Source organism: Uloborus diversus, chromosome 2 (genome assembly GCF_026930045.1).
Source record: "Uloborus diversus isolate 005 chromosome 2, Udiv.v.3.1, whole genome shotgun sequence".
In the NCBI taxonomy this organism is placed as follows: Eukaryota; Metazoa; Arthropoda; class Arachnida; order Araneae; family Uloboridae; genus Uloborus; species Uloborus diversus.
In genome coordinates, this window is record NC_072732.1 from 218,321,938 (window position 1) to 218,342,327 (window position 20,390).

Sequence of the window (20,390 nt, forward strand, 5' to 3'; positions counted from 1 at the left end):
ATATTTACTCAGCTTTTGTGGTAGATATTGCGGTTCAACAGGCATTCAACGCAAAAACCGTGAATTGAACTAGAAACTGAGTTAATTGAACGAACATCGTTGCATTAACAATATGGCTGCCCGTTTAGCAGGATTTCGCCACTCGGTTCGCTTTGGCCTGTTTTTGAGTGCTTAGTAAGTTAAAAATTTCAACTCACAAAAATCTGCGCAGAGCAGACAAAACCTATTAAGAGCAGGATTTTACCTGGATAGAAACGAATGCATTGACTTTGGGTTAAAAAAAGCGCTTCGCAAAAATGTTGAGAAATCAAAGTAACTTGTAAAAATAGTTATAAATTTAGTAGTACACTCAAACCTGCTTTTGTGCAGTCTTTTCTTGTGCAATTTTTTATTTATTTCATTTTATTAATTTTTTTTTTGTTCGATTTAGCAGTAATTTTTGTTGCGAAAAATATTTTTTTTATAGCTGAAGTTTCGAACGATTTTTTTTATGCACTCACTGTTCACCGCACATTGTATACTACTTTAATTTTGCTCTAGGGAGTTAATGAAAAATAAATCTTTCTCTTATCGAATTTGCCTCGTCAGAGTGTGACAATAGCATTTAGTTCTTTAAAAAAAAAAAAAGAAAAGAAAAGGGGGGTGGGAATAGAAAATGAGTAATCTATGGTTAATTATTATTTTGGAATGAAAAATTAAAGAATTTAAGGAAAATGACATTTTGCTTCATGGGGTATGAAATTAATAAAAGAGAGAGATACGTCATAGCCACACCAAAGCTTGTAGTCAGAAGCTCAAGCTTTTAGTTTTTTTTTTTTTTTTAGTGAGACGAGAAAATCTTAAGGATAAACTCTTGTTCCCTTATGATTTTCTATAAATGTAAAGTGTAAAAATGCCTATTGCAATGTTACAATTTGCCATAAAACTGCCATATAAACGATAAAGATTTCCACCTCTGTTCTGTAAAAAATATTATTAATGGGGGAAAAAATAATAAAATCGGTGAAAAGACTTTTTTTTTTTTTTTTTTTAACACCAAAAATGTTTTGGTCTTTGTCAATAAAACTATGTTTTCGAAATGATGTCTAGATGATATATAGTTCCTTATTGGTTTGAAGAAAAAAAGAATAATTCAAATCAGTTAAATAATTTTAAAATAGAGTGTCCATTTCAAATCGAGTATTTTGACGATTTTTTTTTTCAAAATGGCTGATTTTGTGCATAGTGTTAATAGGCTCTAACTGGAGCGAAAAAAGAATCTTGCAAATCCCTTTGAGATATTCCATGTATCTCTTTTAATAACTACTATATGTATATATTTTTTTTAATCGTTGATGGTCATGTGACAGGTTTTGCATGACCCGAAATGGCTCAATACATAATGTGTGCCGAGGAGAGCGAACACCCAAATCAAGTCTGTTACCAGTGCCCATAAAAATGTTTATTTTGTTCTTTCAGTACAGGCCGACAAAATTCAACAGCCATGACAAAAACTTATTTTTGAGCAGATTGTATAGTGCACAGTAATTTCAACTGTGCTGATCTAGTTACGCATTTAATTTTTTTTTTAATCATTCTTCATGAGCAGGGATTGCAAAACCGGACCGCTCTTGTATTCTTTCTCTTCTGTCTTATTGTCAAAGCATAAAAAAATCTGAAACAATTTTATTTGCAAATGCAAACCAAGAAGCAAATTTTTAACAAATTCCTATTATAGAATGAGCTATAAATGAAATTGTATACAAAATAAATAAATAAACAAATAAATAAATAACTCTTTCTCTTCGCCCATGGAGAAACTCAATTTTAAAACAATATGCTTAGATTTTTATCTCCACCCCGTTTTTACGTTTTCCTGCTCGGTGCGTTTTTCATCACTAGCCCGGCGGAATACGTAAATTCAGGGTTCCGCCGTAGTAAGTTTCGCTATCGTACATTTAAGACCTGGAAGTGAGCTCAATTACCTCTATCGTGAGGTTAATGTAGAGGAATCGTTTCTATATTGCTTGTGTTTTTTTACAAATTTCATACAATGTATGAAAATTATGTACTGGAACAGGAATTTGTTAAAGTAATCAATTTCTTGCAACCCCTGATCACAATACCATATTGGAATTTCGGGAAGAGCTTTGATTTCTATTTTGTTTCTTTTGCCATCAACATCCCCACCACTTCATTTATGAGCTTCTGCTCTGTCTGTAGCAAAAAAGTAGTTCTAGAACAAGAAAATTAGCGCCTCGCTCGGCAATAGATTTGGCATAATTTCTGGAAGAACCTGAAGCTGCCGTTCCGAGTAACAGCCCATCGTAAATCTATATTTCAAACAAAGTGTCTCATGGACTCGGCAATGGATCGGCCTCGGGTTTGGCAATCGGAGAATTTAAAATTCTTCCCTTCCACCATCATTCAACGAGGGGCTGCTCGGGGTTATTATTTCCAGGTAAACCACTTGATTTGGTCTTGGCGAGCTGCAAACCAAACTGCCGCCTATCTGCTAGATCTTCTTTATTTAGCTGAATGGGACCCATCCAGATCACAAAGGGCCCATTAGGCCGCAGTCGTATAATTGGTGGGCATTAGGCATCAAAGTGGGACCGACAATAGGGGACCTTTGCGGGACACCTTTTGTGTCGGCGCCCACAGAGGACATCTGGCTTTCGGCCGATCCCTCGGTTTGTGCAACTCTGGAAAAGCTTTCTTTTTTTGCTCGAGAAAGTTTTTTTTCTTTCCTCTTGCTTTTTGTCTGCGATTGGTTTCTTTATAGCGTCGCTTTCACAGAAGCTCCGCTTTTTTAATGATCCTCAGGAATCGGATTTCAACGAGAAATCCTCATCCACTAAAGCGAAAATGTCAGTGAGGACGGCATTCCGAGTCGTGGAAACACTTCGCGGACAAAGGTGCTTTTTTGAGAGGTTTAACTTTTGCTTTCCCGCGGAAATCGGAAATCGACTGACTGAGGGATACTTAGTGAACTCGAATGCAGTCTCCTAAATGTTGAGATTCCCTTCCGTTTTGGAAATGCTGACACCTGGTACAATGGAACCACTCTGTAACGGATCGCCGAAGGACATAAATATTTGAGTATATTTCCGTACTCGATATTTACAAACCTATAAACCCAAAATAGAGGTATACTCATTTAAAAGATATCAAAGAAGGGGGAGGAGGGGCTCTGAGCCGTGTCTGGAATAACGCCTGGGTGAGAGAACTTAAGTTTCACATTGATAAAGGTCCTCTCTTATTATTATTATTATTTTATTTTTATTTATTTATTTATTTATTTTGAGTCAGACACTTTAGATGCAATTTTAATTATAATGCAACGCAAGTTTGTATTGCGAGGAACAAAACTTGCTCCCCTGCAAAAATATCATTTAAGGCAACAACCCCCTCCCCCCCCCCCCCCCCGTTCTCCTTTTTTTACTGTTCCCCATTCGATCCCGTCATCAGGCATCTGCGGTTTCACTAAATTTAAGTAATTTCAGCATTATAAATAAGAAACATTTTAGCACCTCACAGTAAATATGAAGTTGTTCTACATGCAGTAGCAAACGTTTTATATCTTGAATCAAAATGATTTTGAAATATAACTAAAACTATGCGCTGTTGTTTAAAGAATAAAACAATCTTAGGCAACTTTTAAAGTAGCCTCTTTTTTTGGTTTGTTTTCAATGAGCTTATTAACACAACTATTCATACGCAAGTCTTCAATATAATTTAAATTCATTATTTTACTGTTTTTATGTCACACTATTTTAGCATTAAAGTAATTTGTTACCTTCATGTTCGGTCAAATTAAAACACTGCTTTTTTCAGAAAAGAATTTTTCAATTACCTTTCTTTGAAACGGTAAACGTATTAGTTTCGTTAATAAAATTCTAAGGGCAAAATTTCAATTGTGTTTCCTTATCTTTTATACCACCAGATGTTACACTCAAATTCATAATGGCACATTTACTTTCCTACTAGTTTACCATTATCCAAGACGGAAATGCAAGGTCCATATCGAAATTTTTCTCATAGTAGTTCGACTATAAGAAATAGTTATAGCCAGAGCAACTGCTTCTACAAAGTGGATCATAGTCTTAATTTATGAACATCGTATGTGCCTCAATTTTAATAGGCGTCAAGCTATTGCTTGTTTTTTGGGAAAATTCTTATACCCGGCCAGGCCAGGCCAGGCCAGGCCAGACATAATTTTTCCAGGGCGGGGGGGGGGGGGTCAAAGGGTTTTTACTCAATGCATATTTTATTGAAAATCAATAAAAACCACACCCTCATATCGCACACCGGCAAAAAAAGTGGCACAGCTAAAAATTTGACAAAAAATCACCAGCTATTAATTTAAAATCTAAATTTAATGCTCTATCTTATCACTAATTCCCACAATGTTAGAATTACATAACTGGTGCCTGGTCGCGTAAATAACAGAATCAATAGTGACTCATCACGAAAATTTCATAATTTGGAAGAAAAATTTTTGAACTTTCAGTACGCACTATTAATTTAGACAACAAAGACTTACCAGTAAATATATCACATTATAAATGTTTTGAGTACATTGTAATATATATTTGAGACCAAATCGCTTAACACTTCTGTTCAGGGGTGATATTGGATTCAAGTATGATTTTCTGAAGATAGTGAAATTTTTAGAAACTATGAGGAAGCTTGACACCCCCCCCCCCCCGTCCCGTAAAAACTCTTCCAATAGGAATACAAAAATCACAAAAATCATTGGGGAAAAAAAAAACATTTTTTTTTAAATAAATAAGTTTTCAGTTTTAGAATGTGTTGCAAATAACTCTGCTTTTCTCCGTTGCTGGTTTTTTTTTTTTTTTTTTTGGAGTTGTATCACTTTTTTGCCGGAGTGCGATTTATGGAAATACATTGATTTCTCAGAACAAGGGTTGTCAATCTTCTTCTCGTCCCCTCCCCCCCCCCCCAAATGATGAGACTGCTTGCACCCAAGATTTGCTATCACCAGTGCACTGGCGAATTGGCAATTGCTTCTGTCTGTGCTCCAAAAAGAAAAGAACTTCACTTTGTGAAAAATGGACGAATCGTCTAAGCACGTTTCGTAGCCTGACTTCGGGCCAAGGAGCAAATTACAGCTAGCACCGACTTGCTAATTGGGGGGGGGGGGGAGTTGAAGTGGTTATTCACACATCATTCGGTACCGCTCCGTACCTGGTACATGTTTTTCAGGTAACCCCCCCCCCCCCCCCCCCCAAGTTCGATAATCAAAGTCGAGCATGATCATACAGCTAAGGGCTATGTCCACTTTTCACCCAAACTGGAATGATACTCGTTCGCCCTTGTGACTTGAGATTTTTATTACGCTCATAAATCCGCACAGCTCATTTCCAAGAAGCTGATGATTTGTAAACCTCCGGGATGTTTGATTAAGGTGACCGAAATGGATTGAGGGATGTCGGAACATCAAAGTCACCGCATATTTCGAAGGCATACAGAATAGCACAGAGTTCTAATCAAAGGTGTATGCAGATGGAATTGAAGTTGAGTGACAAAGGTTGGCATGAAAAATAATGTATTTTAGTGTCATACTACTTATTCGGGAGAAAAACAAAATTGCCTTTCATTGATTTAGTTTTGTTGACACTAATTTATCTGGACTAACTTGCACCAAAAGCAATCCGAATAAACGAAAGCCCGTATTGTATTGGCAATCAGTAACACACATTCGTAAATAAACAGATTTTTTCTTTTATTGCAGCAAAAACTAATGCTTTGTAACAAAATTTCACAGGATTGTTACCTGGCAAACACTTGATCGTCTGTAATCCAGCTGCAGTGGTGTTGGATTGACGCTCCGAATACGTCATATTGTTTATTAGATGACTACAATCATTTATAGCACCACTTATGCTGGAGTTGTACATTAAATCAAAATATAAAGAGCGAATATCTGACGTACTTATAGTTCTGCTCTTCCTATTGTAATTTAGAGGTATTATTTAAGTGAGTATTATTTTTTGACCCCCTTCAAATGTGATCCAGAGATCTGGATAAACCCGGTTCTATTTTACTTCAAGTACTGGTGAAGAATATTTACGTGGTTTAATAGTACGCGGCTTGATTCTCAGTTGTTACTTATAGGGCTACTTTCCTGTTTTCTTTTTTAATAGTTCCAGTGAATAATTTAAAGCATATGAAAACAATTAAAGTATTAAAGTACGTTAGCTTAATTATTTTGTAGGTAGTCACCGTTTGTTCTGTAGTTAGTTCCAGGGGTGCAGAAAATGTTTTTACTGCCAACATTTCCCCCAATGTACATGAAAATTTTCCAAAATGTTTAACAATATGTTTTATGTTTCAGAAAACAATTCATTCCTATTACTTTAGGTACAGATAATTTTGAAAAAAAAAAAAAGTTATTGCATCTTTAAAACTAATAGAATGAACTGGTAACATGTTGAACTAGATATCTAAAAAGTAAATTAAGTGAATACATGTGTTTTAATTAAAGTCTCCTATATAATATTTATTATCAAATAGTTAGTGAAAATATAAAGAGTGGTGATGCAAAGGAAAATGCATTCAAAAGACACTTGCGGAAAAAATCGGAAAATTAAAAATTAAAAAAAAAAAAAAAATGAATCTGCAAATTTTTTTCCAGATAGTTCAAAATTCTCCCGATCCTAGATCGCCGGAGCGGACATATTCTGCACCCGTGCTTAGTTCTATTTTCATGACGGAAGTGTTTTAATAGGTCGCGCCAAACAATGGTTTTAAAGGGGGAAATCATAAAAAAGTGCCAAAAAGGTAAAATGCATTAGGTACACTGTAAAAAAAAACTGTAAATTTTGAAGAAGTTATCCGTATTTTTTACAGAAAAAAACTGTTCGTAATAAAATACAGGATTTCTCTGTTTTTTTGAATCTGTAACCGGTTATACTTTGTTTTACTTCGAATCTTCGAAATTTCGAGCGCGTGTTTGGATTTTGGTTCTCGTGCTCGAGTTTTTGATCTTATATTTATTTAAAGCGAGTAAGTCTTAAATCGTTTGCAACTTCCATTTCATTGCATCCTAATCAATATTTTATTATTATGTTTTTTTGTCATCTGTTACAGAGGCATATTCGGAAATTTACCTTTGTATACATGTATTTCGTAGTAGTATAGTAAATATTGAAATGGATTTATGAAAGTATAGTATCATTTTTTAATCTTCATAAAATAATAAATCAGCTTGAATAAATAATAAAAATACGGAAGATTTCTGTAAAATAAACGGAAGAAAACTGGCGTCCTGGCTGACAGTTTTTTTCTGTAAATTTTACGGATTTTTTTTACAGTGTACAAAGAACATAAAACTTCTTCAATTTGGAATTTTTTTGCTGAAATAAACCCTTATACGAAGCTATCGAGTTGATTTGCAGATCTTAAACATATGTGGCCACATAAAAAATATTTGTAAAAAATGCAATGCAATAGAATAACTTATAAGTTAGCAATACTTTAAAAAGGTACAGAGTACCTCTCATATAAAAGGCTCGAATATAACTTACCGTAGAGATTCGGAAATTAACGAACCAAAGAGCATGTATACCTTATAAAAATACCACTTGGTGAAAGATAATGAAACAGCATAGCTAGCACAACAAACGTTAAAAGTTAATCAATCAGCCAGTACGTAGATTACCTTCATTATTAGAAAGGGTCAAGTTGAAAACAGAGTATACAATGCAAAATCTCTGTGCAACGAGTTATTTCTTGCACATTTTCCAGAAATGTATTTTGCTATTTATTATCTCTTGCCGTAAGTTCCGTAAATTATTTCTAAACAAAAATAAAATTTTATTTCAGCTCAATCTTGGATAAATAAACAAATATGGTATTACTTAAGTTAACTACAATGATCGCTCACACAATGTTTTTTAATGAGTCACTGATAATTCATTTTAACAATAAAGATTCTTTATTTCTCAGAGAAAAGGGATTTATTTCTCATTTTGAATGGAATTGTTTTGATTCTGTGTTACTAATTTCAACAGTCACATTGTGCGGATATTTCTTTTATCCAGTTCACTGAAATTAGATGCTGAAAATCTTCATTTGGATTGGTCTTGCAGGTTGGATGAATCTGATTTTGTCCGATTGTAATGCAGGGGCAAAAGAAGGGGAGTTAGAACGTCCAACGTTTGCAGAATGGGCCGGCCATCAAGATGCACATCCTGGGAAGTACACAGTGCACCAAAACGCGAACACATATTCGTCGTACTTCAACGGTAGTATCCAAAGAAATGAATGGGTCTAATCAATTTGGTCCATTTCATTCACAACACATTTATTTTAACTTTTTAACATTAACTTTTTTGTAATACGATCGGAAATTAGGCATGTCACTTTAGTTCATTCACGACATATTTACTCACGGTGCATGAACCTTTGAGTGATAAATACATCCAGATATTCTTCATTATATCGCTTTAATTCTATTCCCAACATATTTGCCGAAAGGAAATGAACATTTTTGTAATACGTTCAGTAATCGGACATCATATTTCTTTTGGCACCATCCACGAAACATTTATTGAATGTCAATGGCCTAGTTTATGGTGTATTCTTTATAAAAGAATGTACGTATAGAACGCGCATCAGTCACTCTGTTAAATAAATTAAACTTCTTAACATAAAAAATGAATAATTGCAGACATGGATAGCACCATTATAAACATGAAAAAACATATACGCATGACATGTGACTCGTAATGAGTCGGCAATATCATCTCAATGAAGAAATGCAATTTTCCACCCGTAGAGGACGCATCGACATGGCTCAGCCATTCATTGCAGGCAGCATCCAATTAAGTAAGCAACGTTCGCTTCAATGAGAATGAAAACAAAACGACACGACGTGCCAACTATGGCGTTCGATGATTCCACGACACTGTTCGTGTGGGACACTCAGGAAGGGACTGAAATAATTTGGATGCTTCTGTCGATTCGAAACCCCGGGGGGAAAATAAGTCTCGCACAAACGAAAAGGTGTCGCAATCCCTTCAGGAGCCGTTCTGCGACTTGCATGTGTGGACGTCCTTCCATTGTCGACACTCGTCGCATTGCACGTAGCAGCACCAGTGGAATTTGCAGCGACACTTTGTGATGATCTCCATCCGTTTGGTGTCGAAGCCTCGGCCGCAGCACATGAGGTCGCAACCATCCGTTCCAGGAGAATTTTTCTTGCATTCGCGGCCTGCAGTTCCCAGGGTGCCTGCAGAAGGGAAGAATTTTAAAAGGACAGAAGTTTAATTGCAAGAAAAATGCAGGTTGTGCATCAACAACAAATGTAATGGCAATAAATACTCAGTATGCATCAACAACAAGCGTAATTATGAAAAAATATATTGCAAAAAAAATACAAATTGTGCACCAACAACAAATGAAATTGCAACACGTACTAAGTATGCATCCACAACAAATGTTATTTCAAATAATACTCAGTGTGCATCAACAACAAATGTAATGGCAATAAATACTCAGTATGCATCAACAACAAGCGTAATTGTGAAAAAATATAGGGTGTGCGTCAACAACAAGCATAATTGCAAAAAAAAAAAATACAGATTGTGCATCAACAACAAATGAAATTGCAACAAATACTCAGTATGCATCCACAACAAATGTAATTTCAAATAATACTCAGTGTGCATCAACAGGGTTCATACCCTTTAGGCAGAAAAAAATTCAAGCACTTTTCAAGTACTTTTCAAGGTAAAAAATTTTGTTTTCAAGGCAATATCATAAATTTGTACTAAATAGTATATGGTATGCAAATTTCATTTACTACAAACACATAGAAATAAGGCAATAATACAAAAAAGTATAGGAAAACAAAATTGCTTTTTCTACAACGAGAGACACTTTGGTGAAAAATCTACTGCGTTGAAAGTTTTTCTTAAAATGTTTGAAAAGTTTGGTCATAAAGAGAAGCAGATACCAAGAGGTTTAATTTTGAGGTTTTTCAAAGGTTGTAGCAGTCAGAGGTTTGTATATTTTCTAGAATCAACAAATTAATACTTAAAAAAAACCTTTCATAAGTGCTTTTAATTTTTATGGGAAGAAACTAAAATACCCAAGTTCAATGGCATTGCCAGAGAGGAGTTTTTGAAGTCACTCCCCCCAGGTTTCAACATTTATTTCCAATATCTATACAGTGGTTTATTACAATATAAGGGCGGTTAGGACAAAAACACTACCCAGAAAATTATTTCAGTTTGCACTATTAAGTTCTAAAAATATTAGGTTTGCAAATCATTTATAAGTATGCAAATCAATTATTCGTATGTATTTATAAGCTGTTCAGCCAATAAGGCATTTCAACTGTCCTCGAGTAAATTTAAAAAATTGGAAGTTAAGAAAAGTTTATAAAAGTCCACAGTACAGTCTCTACACCTCAAAATATACAAAAGCAGCTTAAGCAGTGATAAATACTCTGAATGCAAACTTGAGCTTATGCAGCTTTCATTGATTAACTTGCAATAGACAATAAATGTGCAAGTTCAGATTTATAGAGCCATATTTCGAAATTGAAAAGATTCACAAGAAGTTGACATATATTATGACAAAAGTAGTTTTATTTTGGGAAAAAATGGGTTATTGTTGAAATTAGAATTTAAATTTAGAAAGGCAATAATATTCAGGTGATTTGTGAGTTCATAAAAAATTACCTGAAAGTTTCAAAGAGCAAAATGGGGCAAGGGGGGGGGGGAATAATGTTTAAAACTAAGACCCCTATTACTTGAATATACATATGTACAACAATAGCTTTTGCTATGCATAAAATAATTCATAAAATAGTTTATTAAGTCAAAATATTCTGCATAGAAATATTATGCCCAGTGCCTGTTGATAACCAGCAACAGGCACTGGGCCTAGCTAGGCTGGTACTGGTCAATTAGATCCAAATGAAGATGAATGACCCTCCTTAAGCTATCTACCCCTTTGCTGATTAAAGCCTCTTTCAGTAAGCTCCAAGTACCCACAACCTTAATAAAGTAGTAATTTTGAACATTTGAGGAAAAGGGGAAAATTGGAGATATAGGGAGGTAAAAGCATAAAAACGAACACTACTGGATTTCAAGTGAATAATCATAACACAACCACCCCTGTTATACACCTTATTTATTTTAGCAGACATAAAAAAATGATGTACTTTAAAATACAAACTTTAAGTTAATTTGTTAGGTGCTCAACTGCTGAAATTTAAATTAAAAAAAAAAAAAAAAACCGGTAATGACCAAAAATTAGGTAAAGATAATCATTCAAAATTGCAAAAATAAATAAGCAAATAATTAAACAAGACCAAGGTAATAAATTCTTTAACTCTTTAGTTATTAAATTAAAAAATAAAATAAGCTAATCTGACGTAGCAGTGTCAAAATAACTACTAATTGCCAAAAATATAAAAATATTTACAAAATGCAAACGGATTGAAATCTCAAACAAGGGAAGCAAATTTTCGCGAATTAAGTTCAATGTTGTCATGTTTCCCATAAAATAAACTTATATTTTACTGAAATTAAACATAAAATATACTAATCTACGGTAGCAAATATGAAAATAACATCTGATTAGTGAATATATTTAAATATTTGCAAGATGCAAAAAGATTGAAATTTCAAACACGAGAAGCAATTTTTCGCAAAGTCTGAGTTTGTTCGACGTGGCATGTTTCCCATGAAATAAATTTATTTGTTTTTTATTAAAATTAAACAAAAAATGTACTAATCTAAGGTAGCATATGCAAAACTAACATTTGATTAGCCAAAATCTTTAAATATTTGCAGGATGCAAAAAGATTGAAATTTCAAACACAAGAGCAATTTTCCGCGAAACCCGAGTAAGTTCAATGTTGTCATGGTTTCCAAATTAATTTCTCTGTTAATTAATGAAATCAAACAAAAAATAAACTAATCTAAGGTACCATATGTCAAAATATCTTTCGGTTGTAAAAAACATCAAAATATTTACAAGATGCAAAAGGATTGAAATCCCAAACACGGAAGCAATTTTCGCGATGTTACATACTGAACACATGTTTAGAAAATTGCATTGGTGAAATACTTTTTTAAAACTTCTAAGCACAATTCGTTGATTTTTGAGAGAATTTAAGCACTAAGAAACTTTTTCAAGGTTTTAAAACTTTTTCAAGGTTTTCAAGCACTTGAAAATGAACTTTTTTTTTTCAAGCACTTTTCAAGGTTTTTCAAGGGCGTACGAACCCTGATCAACAACAAACGTAATGGCAATAGATACTCAGTATGCATCAACAACAAGCGTAATTGTGAAAATACAGGGTGTGCATCAACAACAAGCATAATTGCAAAAAAAAAAAGATTGTGCATCAACAACAAATGAAATTGCAACAAATACTCAGTATGCATGCACAACAAATGTAATTCCAATTAATACTCAGTGTGCATGAACAACAAGCGTAATTGCAAAAAACAATACAGAGTGTGCATCAACAACAAATGCAATTGCAATAAATACTCAGTGTGCATCAATAAGCGCAGCTGCGAAAAAATACAAGTTGTGCATCAACAATCGTGATATTGCGTATAATATTTAATACAAGGCAGTTTATATGAGATTAGATGTGACAGGATTTTATTTCATTCGAAAACAGCATTTTGGAATTAGTTATAAAATAGTATCCTTGTTGCATAGTTTTGTCGCTTTGTACTGAAAAATGTACTCTTTGTAATTCCTATTAAGTGTTCATTTTAACTGGTACGAAACTGGAATTTGTTAAAAGACGGCAATGTAATGGTAACAATTATCTATTTATATGAATAAGACATTCTCAGAATTTAGGCATGTAAGTATTAGAGAGCAGTCTATAGTGCACCGATATAAGATGTGTAGAAAATGTCTGACAATAGTGTCAAACGATATTAGTATCAACATAATACTGGTCTTTACGTAGTGTGACTCTTAGTACTCGAAAAAGCAATTCTGTTTAGAATCGGATAGTTGGAACTGAAATTCAAGATATCCAAGCATTCACTTGTTATTCACAGAAGTATCATTAAATGATTCAAATCAAAAGTAGTTTTTTCTCCTGAATATGTAGTTATTAGTATTGTTTGACATTAAAGTGTCGTAAAAATGGTTTTATTGCAGTTTGAGTAATATCTCTAGTAAAACGAAACACGCGAAATCTCAGGAAAAATTCCTATTTTAAAAAAAATCCTTGTTTTGCTGGTAACATCGAAGCTAACATTCGAAAAGGTAAACATATCTAAAAAGATATGTCTTTAATCTTAGTTAAGTTAAAGAAAAAAAAAAGCATGAGTGATTACGCCATTTTTTGCTTGATATGTAACAATTTATTTTTCCTTGGAGATGGAGGTAAATGCTAAAATTTGCATGGCACCACTTACAACAAGCATTTGCTCACTACAATAGTGAAGAACACATTGCGACAGCGATATAGTGCGCCTGTAGTAGCAGACTGTAACTATCAATACTTAAAATACACCGCCAGCTCAGTTATTCCATCCGAGGACTGCAGTTTCGTGCTTTTTAGCACTCATCAGCCCGGAAAAGGAATCACATGAGCTGGAGGCGAAAAATCTCTTAAGGGAGCCAAGAGAGCCAAACAAACTGGTAGCTAATGCAGAATTAGCAAACCAGATGAGTGACCGCAGCAATGGTGCGGTTCAACTCAAAGATTGATGGCAAAGCTTTGCTAATTCTGCTCTGGTTTGCCAATTCTGCATTAGCTACCAGTTTGTTTGGCTCTCTTGGCTCCCTTATGAGATTTTTCTCTTCCAGCTCATGTGATTCCTATTCCGGGCTGATGAGTGCTAAAAAGCATGCAACTGCAGTCCTCGGATGGAATAACTGAGCTGGCGGTGTATTTTAAGTATTTCTGCCTTAGCCCTGGCTTTAGGGCGGTAACTTACTCCAAAATGTAACTGTGAATATTAGACTAGGAAAAGTGAGAATTTATCTGTTCAAACTGACGTCATAGCTCAGATCGCCATCCTTTGGATGAAAATAAATTTAACAATAAAATGGAAATTACCAATGAGTCTGCAGGAGGGCGAGTTGATTGAACTATGTAGAGTCAATGATGTGTATTGTGAATTCACGAGAACTGTTTGTCGCAGTTTCAATGGGTGTGAATCCACCACTTATGTTTAGAGAGCAAGAACATACATTAACAGAGAAAAAATATTTGTTTTCTAGAACTCTTCTTGTACCTAATATTACCTCGATAAAACAGTCGAACCTCAGTCACCATCACCCACTAGAAGCTCAAAGAAAAGATTGATTTTGCTAATTTGCTTTTAGCCGTATTTCCACTTCACTTTTTCTAAAAATTTTCCCGGCGATTGTCCCTCTACGTATCTTATTCGAATTCTACGGCGCATCCAGAGGATGAAGGTAGTTACTGTCCACCTCTAAGAAGTTAACCCCTTCAGTCGGAATTATGAAATATTTGACCAAAAATGTTGATATTTGGTACACAGCGTACTTTGGTAAAGGGTATCTTATAGACGCAATTTTGAGTTTGTGGGAGAAAAATTAAAAGAGTTATGGCACGTTCAATATTCCAAACTTATATTTTTGAAATCAATATTTCATATACAAAAACGATAAAATACCAAACAAACTTCATTATAAAATATTCTACAAACAATTATAAAACATAATATAAGCGTTTGAAACGATTAATTAAAGATTATATAATTTTTTAAAAAAGTCAGGAACAAAACCTCGCTTTTCAGATGAAAATCCATGATTGGAAAAATGAGCCACTCTCTTTCTCTCAATCCTTATATGTCAGTGTTGTCAATCTCAAAACGAAAAATTATTTCACAGATTATAATAAGCAGAATATAAAGAGTAAACTACAAAAAAAAAATCAACTAATTACTTAAGGGGTTAAGCTATGGCCTTGAGCAAGTACATTTCTTTCAAGGGAGAGCAATCAGAAAGAAGAGAATTGTTAGGCGCAGAGTTGGGCTATTAGTCAGGGTGCCATTTCGAAAAGCTTGTTCCGAGGTATGAATGAAATGTTTTGACTGTTTTTGATAGCTTATGTTATGTACATTTCAGATCCGATTGATGCCACTTTGCCAGAGTTGAGCATTTTGAGTAATTCAAGATGGCATCCAAGATGGCGCCCAAAACATTGAAAATTTTGTTATGAAGCAACATTAACTTTTAATATATTATTATACGGTCGAACCCGCTATAGTGGACCGTCTGCGTACCCAGGGAAATACGTCCTAAAAAATGAATGTGACTGGGCAAATATTCTTCGACCCCCCCCCCCCTCCCCGCAAAACACTTTTTTATAGAGTAAGTTGAACATTTAAAGGCCTTCTTTTAAAACCCCGAAAATCGCATTAACAAGCTGTTTAGGGCTTGTAATCGTGTAATAGAAAAGTAGCGAACGTTATCATAACTTAATTTTTAAGCATAATTGAACAAGTAATCTTAAATGTATGTATATTTTACAAAAGCAAATCTAATGTTTGAGCATTTAAAAATTATTTTTGATTAAAAAAAAATAATAATGATAATAATATTTTAGAAACTAAATTACAATGCATCAAAAATTTAGTTTACGGCCTCTTCTCATATTTTAGTGCCCGGGGGCATCGCCCCGCTCGCCCATCTCTTCCGACGGTCGTGTGTGCTCCCAGCAGTAAGTCCACTAAAACAGATGGTTTACTATAACCAAATCAGTATTTCCTTGCATAGTTTCCGACTGACTGCTGCCATCTTCAATATATTTGATAATTGTAACCTCATTCTCAATGGAGAATGTTTTGCGTTTTACAGAATTCAAAATTTATACATATATTGTCTGAAATCGATTCTAAGATAATGAGAAGAGAGTTACTGTAAAAACGGGGAAAGTCATAGACTGTTCTACTTTCCGATTTTCAAGGGTTGATTTGAGGGAACAAAAGGGTTCTGACAAATTGCCTTTACACAAAGAAGAAAGTAACAGAAGAATCAGTCGTGATGTTGTAGATAAGGAGAAGTTAAGGAGAAAACTGAAATTGTGTATTCAGCCTTTAAATCCATAAGAGCATCCTCAAGGATTGGGAAACATTGTATCTGCAAAAATTGTAGCAGCTAAATCAGTTAATGTGGACAATGCTTATGAAATGGCTATCATAGCAGTACATAATTTTCAAGAAAGTCTCCCAAGTGTATTTCATGTCAGTTAAAAATGAAATTTGCTATACGCATGGATGAGAATAAAGAGAGTAGCAAAATTTCAACCGCGTTACAGATGGACGCTTCTCTTTGTTATTCCAAAATTATTGCTCTCCAAGCAAACAGAGATATAAAAATGATAGATGTCTTAAAATACGAATTTTCTTCTGTGTCTCCATCTATGTTTAAAGACGATGGAAACATGAGAGAAGTTGTTGGTATGTCTACTTTAATGAACATTATGAGTGTTGCAATCTAATAGAAGAAGTAAGCCACCGACACTAATAATCGTTGACGGTTGTGCTTTACTGTGGGTTGTGCATTGGCCTGTAGGAGGGTCTGTGTATGTTTAACTGAAAAAATTCCTTGAAAAAATCACTGAAATGTTGAAAGATGCTCATGTCCACCTGGTTTTTGACAGATACTATGACTACAGCATCAAGAGTGCAACAAGAGCCAGTCGCGGGAAGAAAGTATCAAGGAAGTTTGTACTAACTGAAAAGATACCACCTCCCCCACAAAATATAACGCTGTCCAATTACGACTCCAAGCGCCACTTGATATACAGCTTTTATGTAACTTCATTTCTACAAATGTTTGTAATGTCCCATTTAAGAACCGTTTGGTTGTTACTGGACAAAATACTAAGCTATTTCAAGTATATAGGGGCAATCTCAGTCAGAGAACTGATTTAAAAACAAAACACGAAGCAGCAGACATTGTAATGATCTAGCAGAGTTAGCATCTGAAACCAAAATGAAAGAAAATTAAACTGTTCATGTTATATGTGACGACACTGATGTATTCGTGTTACTGTTATACTTCTACCACGAACTAGGTATGAAAAATGAAGTCTGTATGATATCGTTAAAACCAGGAAGGGGCATCAGTAGACATCAAAGAAACAGTTTCAAAATACAAGGATATAATTTTAAGTTTACCGGCTGCTCATGCCCTGTCTGGCTGTGATTCTGTTACTCCATTCTATAAGATAGAAAAGAAAATAGTTCTGAAGTGTCTTCCGGCTGGTAAACAGTTGCGAAAATTGGGCCATAAAGAGAGTTGTATGACAGAGGTAATTAAAGAATGCACAGCATTGTTTGCTTTTGTTATGGTGTTGAAGGTGCTAATGATATAACAAAAGTAAGAATTTTTCTTTTTGCAAAAAAAAAAAAAAAATTGGTCAAGCACAGCTATGAGCTTCTTCAATTGCTTCATTACCACCCAATAGGGACTGCTTTGCCGAAAATGTAAAACGGGTTCACTTTCAAACTATTTTGTGGTTATCTGCAAACAGTCCATTATTTCTTCACCCAGATCCAACATCATTTGGTTGGCAAGAAGATGAAATCGACAAAGTTTTTTCCCATTGCTATTCCACAAAATACTCCAATTGCTCCAGACTACATTATAACAATGACGAAGTATTCATGTCGATCTAAACAATCCTTCATAACTATGAGATGTAGCTGTAGGGCAAATAATATTTCATGTAGTATAATGTGTCAATGCTTACATGAAGGGTGAAAGGTGCTGCAATCCAAATACCAATATTGCTCGCATTGTAAATGAAAGTGACTCTGAAGAAGAATTTTAGCTTGATTTGTACTTTACAACTAAGTAACCTTGAGCTCCAGGTAACAATATCATATATATCTATTTTATATCAACTTCAGTACTATCCTTTAAACTGCAACTTTAGAAACTAATCCTTAATGTTAACATTTGAAACATAGTTTCTTGATTTCTTATTCAAAGCATTACAATATATTTTTGTCAACTTGACTCAATAAAGCTTTAAGTCAACACGCTTACATGCATTTTTCACGAAAAATGACGTTGTATTCTGATTCCTCGACCTAAAAAACATATAAAAAGATGTATCACATGATAAAATCGGTCCAAAACTAAATTTTCACGTTTTTGAGCGCCATCTTGGACGCCATCTTGAATTACTCAAATTGCTCAAATCTGACAGAGTGGCATCAACCGGATATAAAATCTACACAACATAAGCATTTAAAAACACTGAAAATTTTTTATTCATACCTCAAAACAAGGTTACCCTATTTTTGAGCATTTGGCGCCCAGACTATATCTTTGCAACCCTGTTAATGGCGAGGAAATCCTGTTCCGCTTGCTACTTCTTACCTGAATTATATTGTTCGCCAAATGGGCAATAACACTGCAAACTAAATCCGCAAGTTCTTAAGCCGTTTTTCCTCACCCCTATTTCAACAACTGGAATCGTTTTATCGGTTGAGCAGCGGAACTCAACTTGCCAGAGGTGGACAGTAAATAATATAATAGGTTTGAATTCATTTTATCCATTTTATTTATCTCTACATAGTAGAGACAAAATGAAGTCCCCAAAAAGCGTCTGTGTGTTTGAACTCGCAAAACTCGAGAACTACCCGGCCGATGTCGCTGAAATTTTCACAGTTTGTTCCTTTTAAGTCCTGAAAAGGTTTGCAGACCAGTTCGAATAAAATTCGATGAATAGTTCTTTTTTTATTCCAAATTATTTCCAATTTTCACATAAATTTTCAAATATGGGGGAGAAAAATTACTTGCACATATTAATATTACATATCGTTAGAAAGAGTGGAATTTTCCGCGTTCTACGCAATTTGTTTCAATGCTCTAACTTTATTACGGCAGGAGTTATTTGCGTTTTTAGCACGAATTTTTTAAGGCTTAGCTGAAATTTAGGCACTACTTTCTTCATTAAATAAATCAATAAAAAGTGAAGGAACTGTCCCACAGCTTTCTTTTTGAAGACCTTGGAAAAAGCGACCTTTTTTACTCCATACCTAACTCGACCTAATGTCGTTAAGTTTAACCCTCTATCTCCATTAGAAAAAAAAGTTACAAGCGAATTAAACGGAGTTCAAAAATCTGTTCTCTATTCAACTTTTTAACCATTTTATTTTGCGTTTCCACGGTAACGCTTTTTGAATCCATTGTTTATTTCCATCTTTCTCATTTTCAATTCTTAAACTTATTTTTTTTTTTTGCGTTTCCATGGTTACGCTTTTTAAATTCATCTTTCTCATTTTATTTTGATTTCTTAAAAGTATTTTAGTATCTGTCGTCATTATTTGGCGAGAAAATTTTGCATGATGTTTTTTTTTCTTTCATTTAATCCTGGTTATTGGAGATGCTTCACTTGACGCGATGGGGTTTTTTTTTCAAGGTAGACCGGGCAAGGCCGGGCAACGCAGCTAGTTTACCTTTTAAAAGAGTTTGAATTTCGACTCACCTGCAGTCTTATCGACTGTGCAGTAATCCGGCGACGGCTCGTAGTAGACGAGATCTGCCTTGCTGTAGGGCTTCCTATCCGGGGCTGACACCAGCCGCCCCTGCTGATCCACGGTGACCTGCACCGCCCCGTCATATTGCCCCTTCAGGAAGTGCCCCACGCGATCGAATTCAGACAGCGCCAACCAGCACGTCCGGGACACGCAAGAGCCGCTCACGCCGTGGCACTTGCACTCCTTCTTCGTATGGCGCTGAACAGCCTGGGGGAAATGAATGCGGGCATTGTCGTGATCAGAACAATTTAAGAATAAAAAATAATGGCGAAGTGAAATAAACGTAAATCATTTAAAACAATCAGAAACTTTAACGAAATAGTGTGACAATTAAAATGTGTCAACTGGAAGTATAAGCAAAAGTGAGGAAAATTAGTAGATATCCAGTTTAAAGGCAACCAACCGCTCACTCGTTTCTTGCACTGATGAAGAGGTTTGCTTAACAACCCGAAACGACTGTCATCTTGTTTTATTTACTTTTATTTGAGCTTTTATCTACATTCACAAGGTCATTTCTTGCAACATATGCCGTTTTACTCTTAGGTTTGAAGTTAAACTTTATGATGCAAATATTTTGAGCTTACTGTTTTATACTTTGTTTTCCTCCTCTTCTTTTTTCTGATTAAGGGGTCGCAGTACCTTTCAAACATTTTTTTTTCTAAATTTAAGTAAATTTTATATTTCTTTGAAACCATAACATGCATACTTATTTCGTAATCAATAATTCATTTTCAAAATTTAAAAATATTGCCTACTTTTACTAAAAATTCAAAAAATTGAGGAAAATTTCAAGTTTTTAAAATTCCTAAGGCTTTTTTATTTTTGCTCTAATTAAAAAAATGTTTTTTGCTAAAGAGTTATTAC

General features: G+C 34.6%; 1 protein-coding gene across 1 annotated transcript in view; it reads right to left on the minus strand.

Annotated features, from left to right (window-relative positions):
* Window positions 1–9,026: 9,026 nt before the first annotated feature.
* LOC129216816 (protein Wnt-2b-like) overlaps window positions 9,027–20,390 on the minus strand; it is a 30,871-nt gene continuing 19,507 nt past the window's right edge. Inside the window, exons 4-5 of the mRNA XM_054851033.1 lie at window positions 19,475–19,733; window positions 9,027–9,238 (exon numbers count right to left, since the gene is read on the minus strand). Coding sequence (XP_054707008.1) covers window positions 9,027–9,238; window positions 19,475–19,733 — 471 coding nt within the window. The remainder of the gene's footprint in view (window positions 9,239–19,474; window positions 19,734–20,390) is intronic.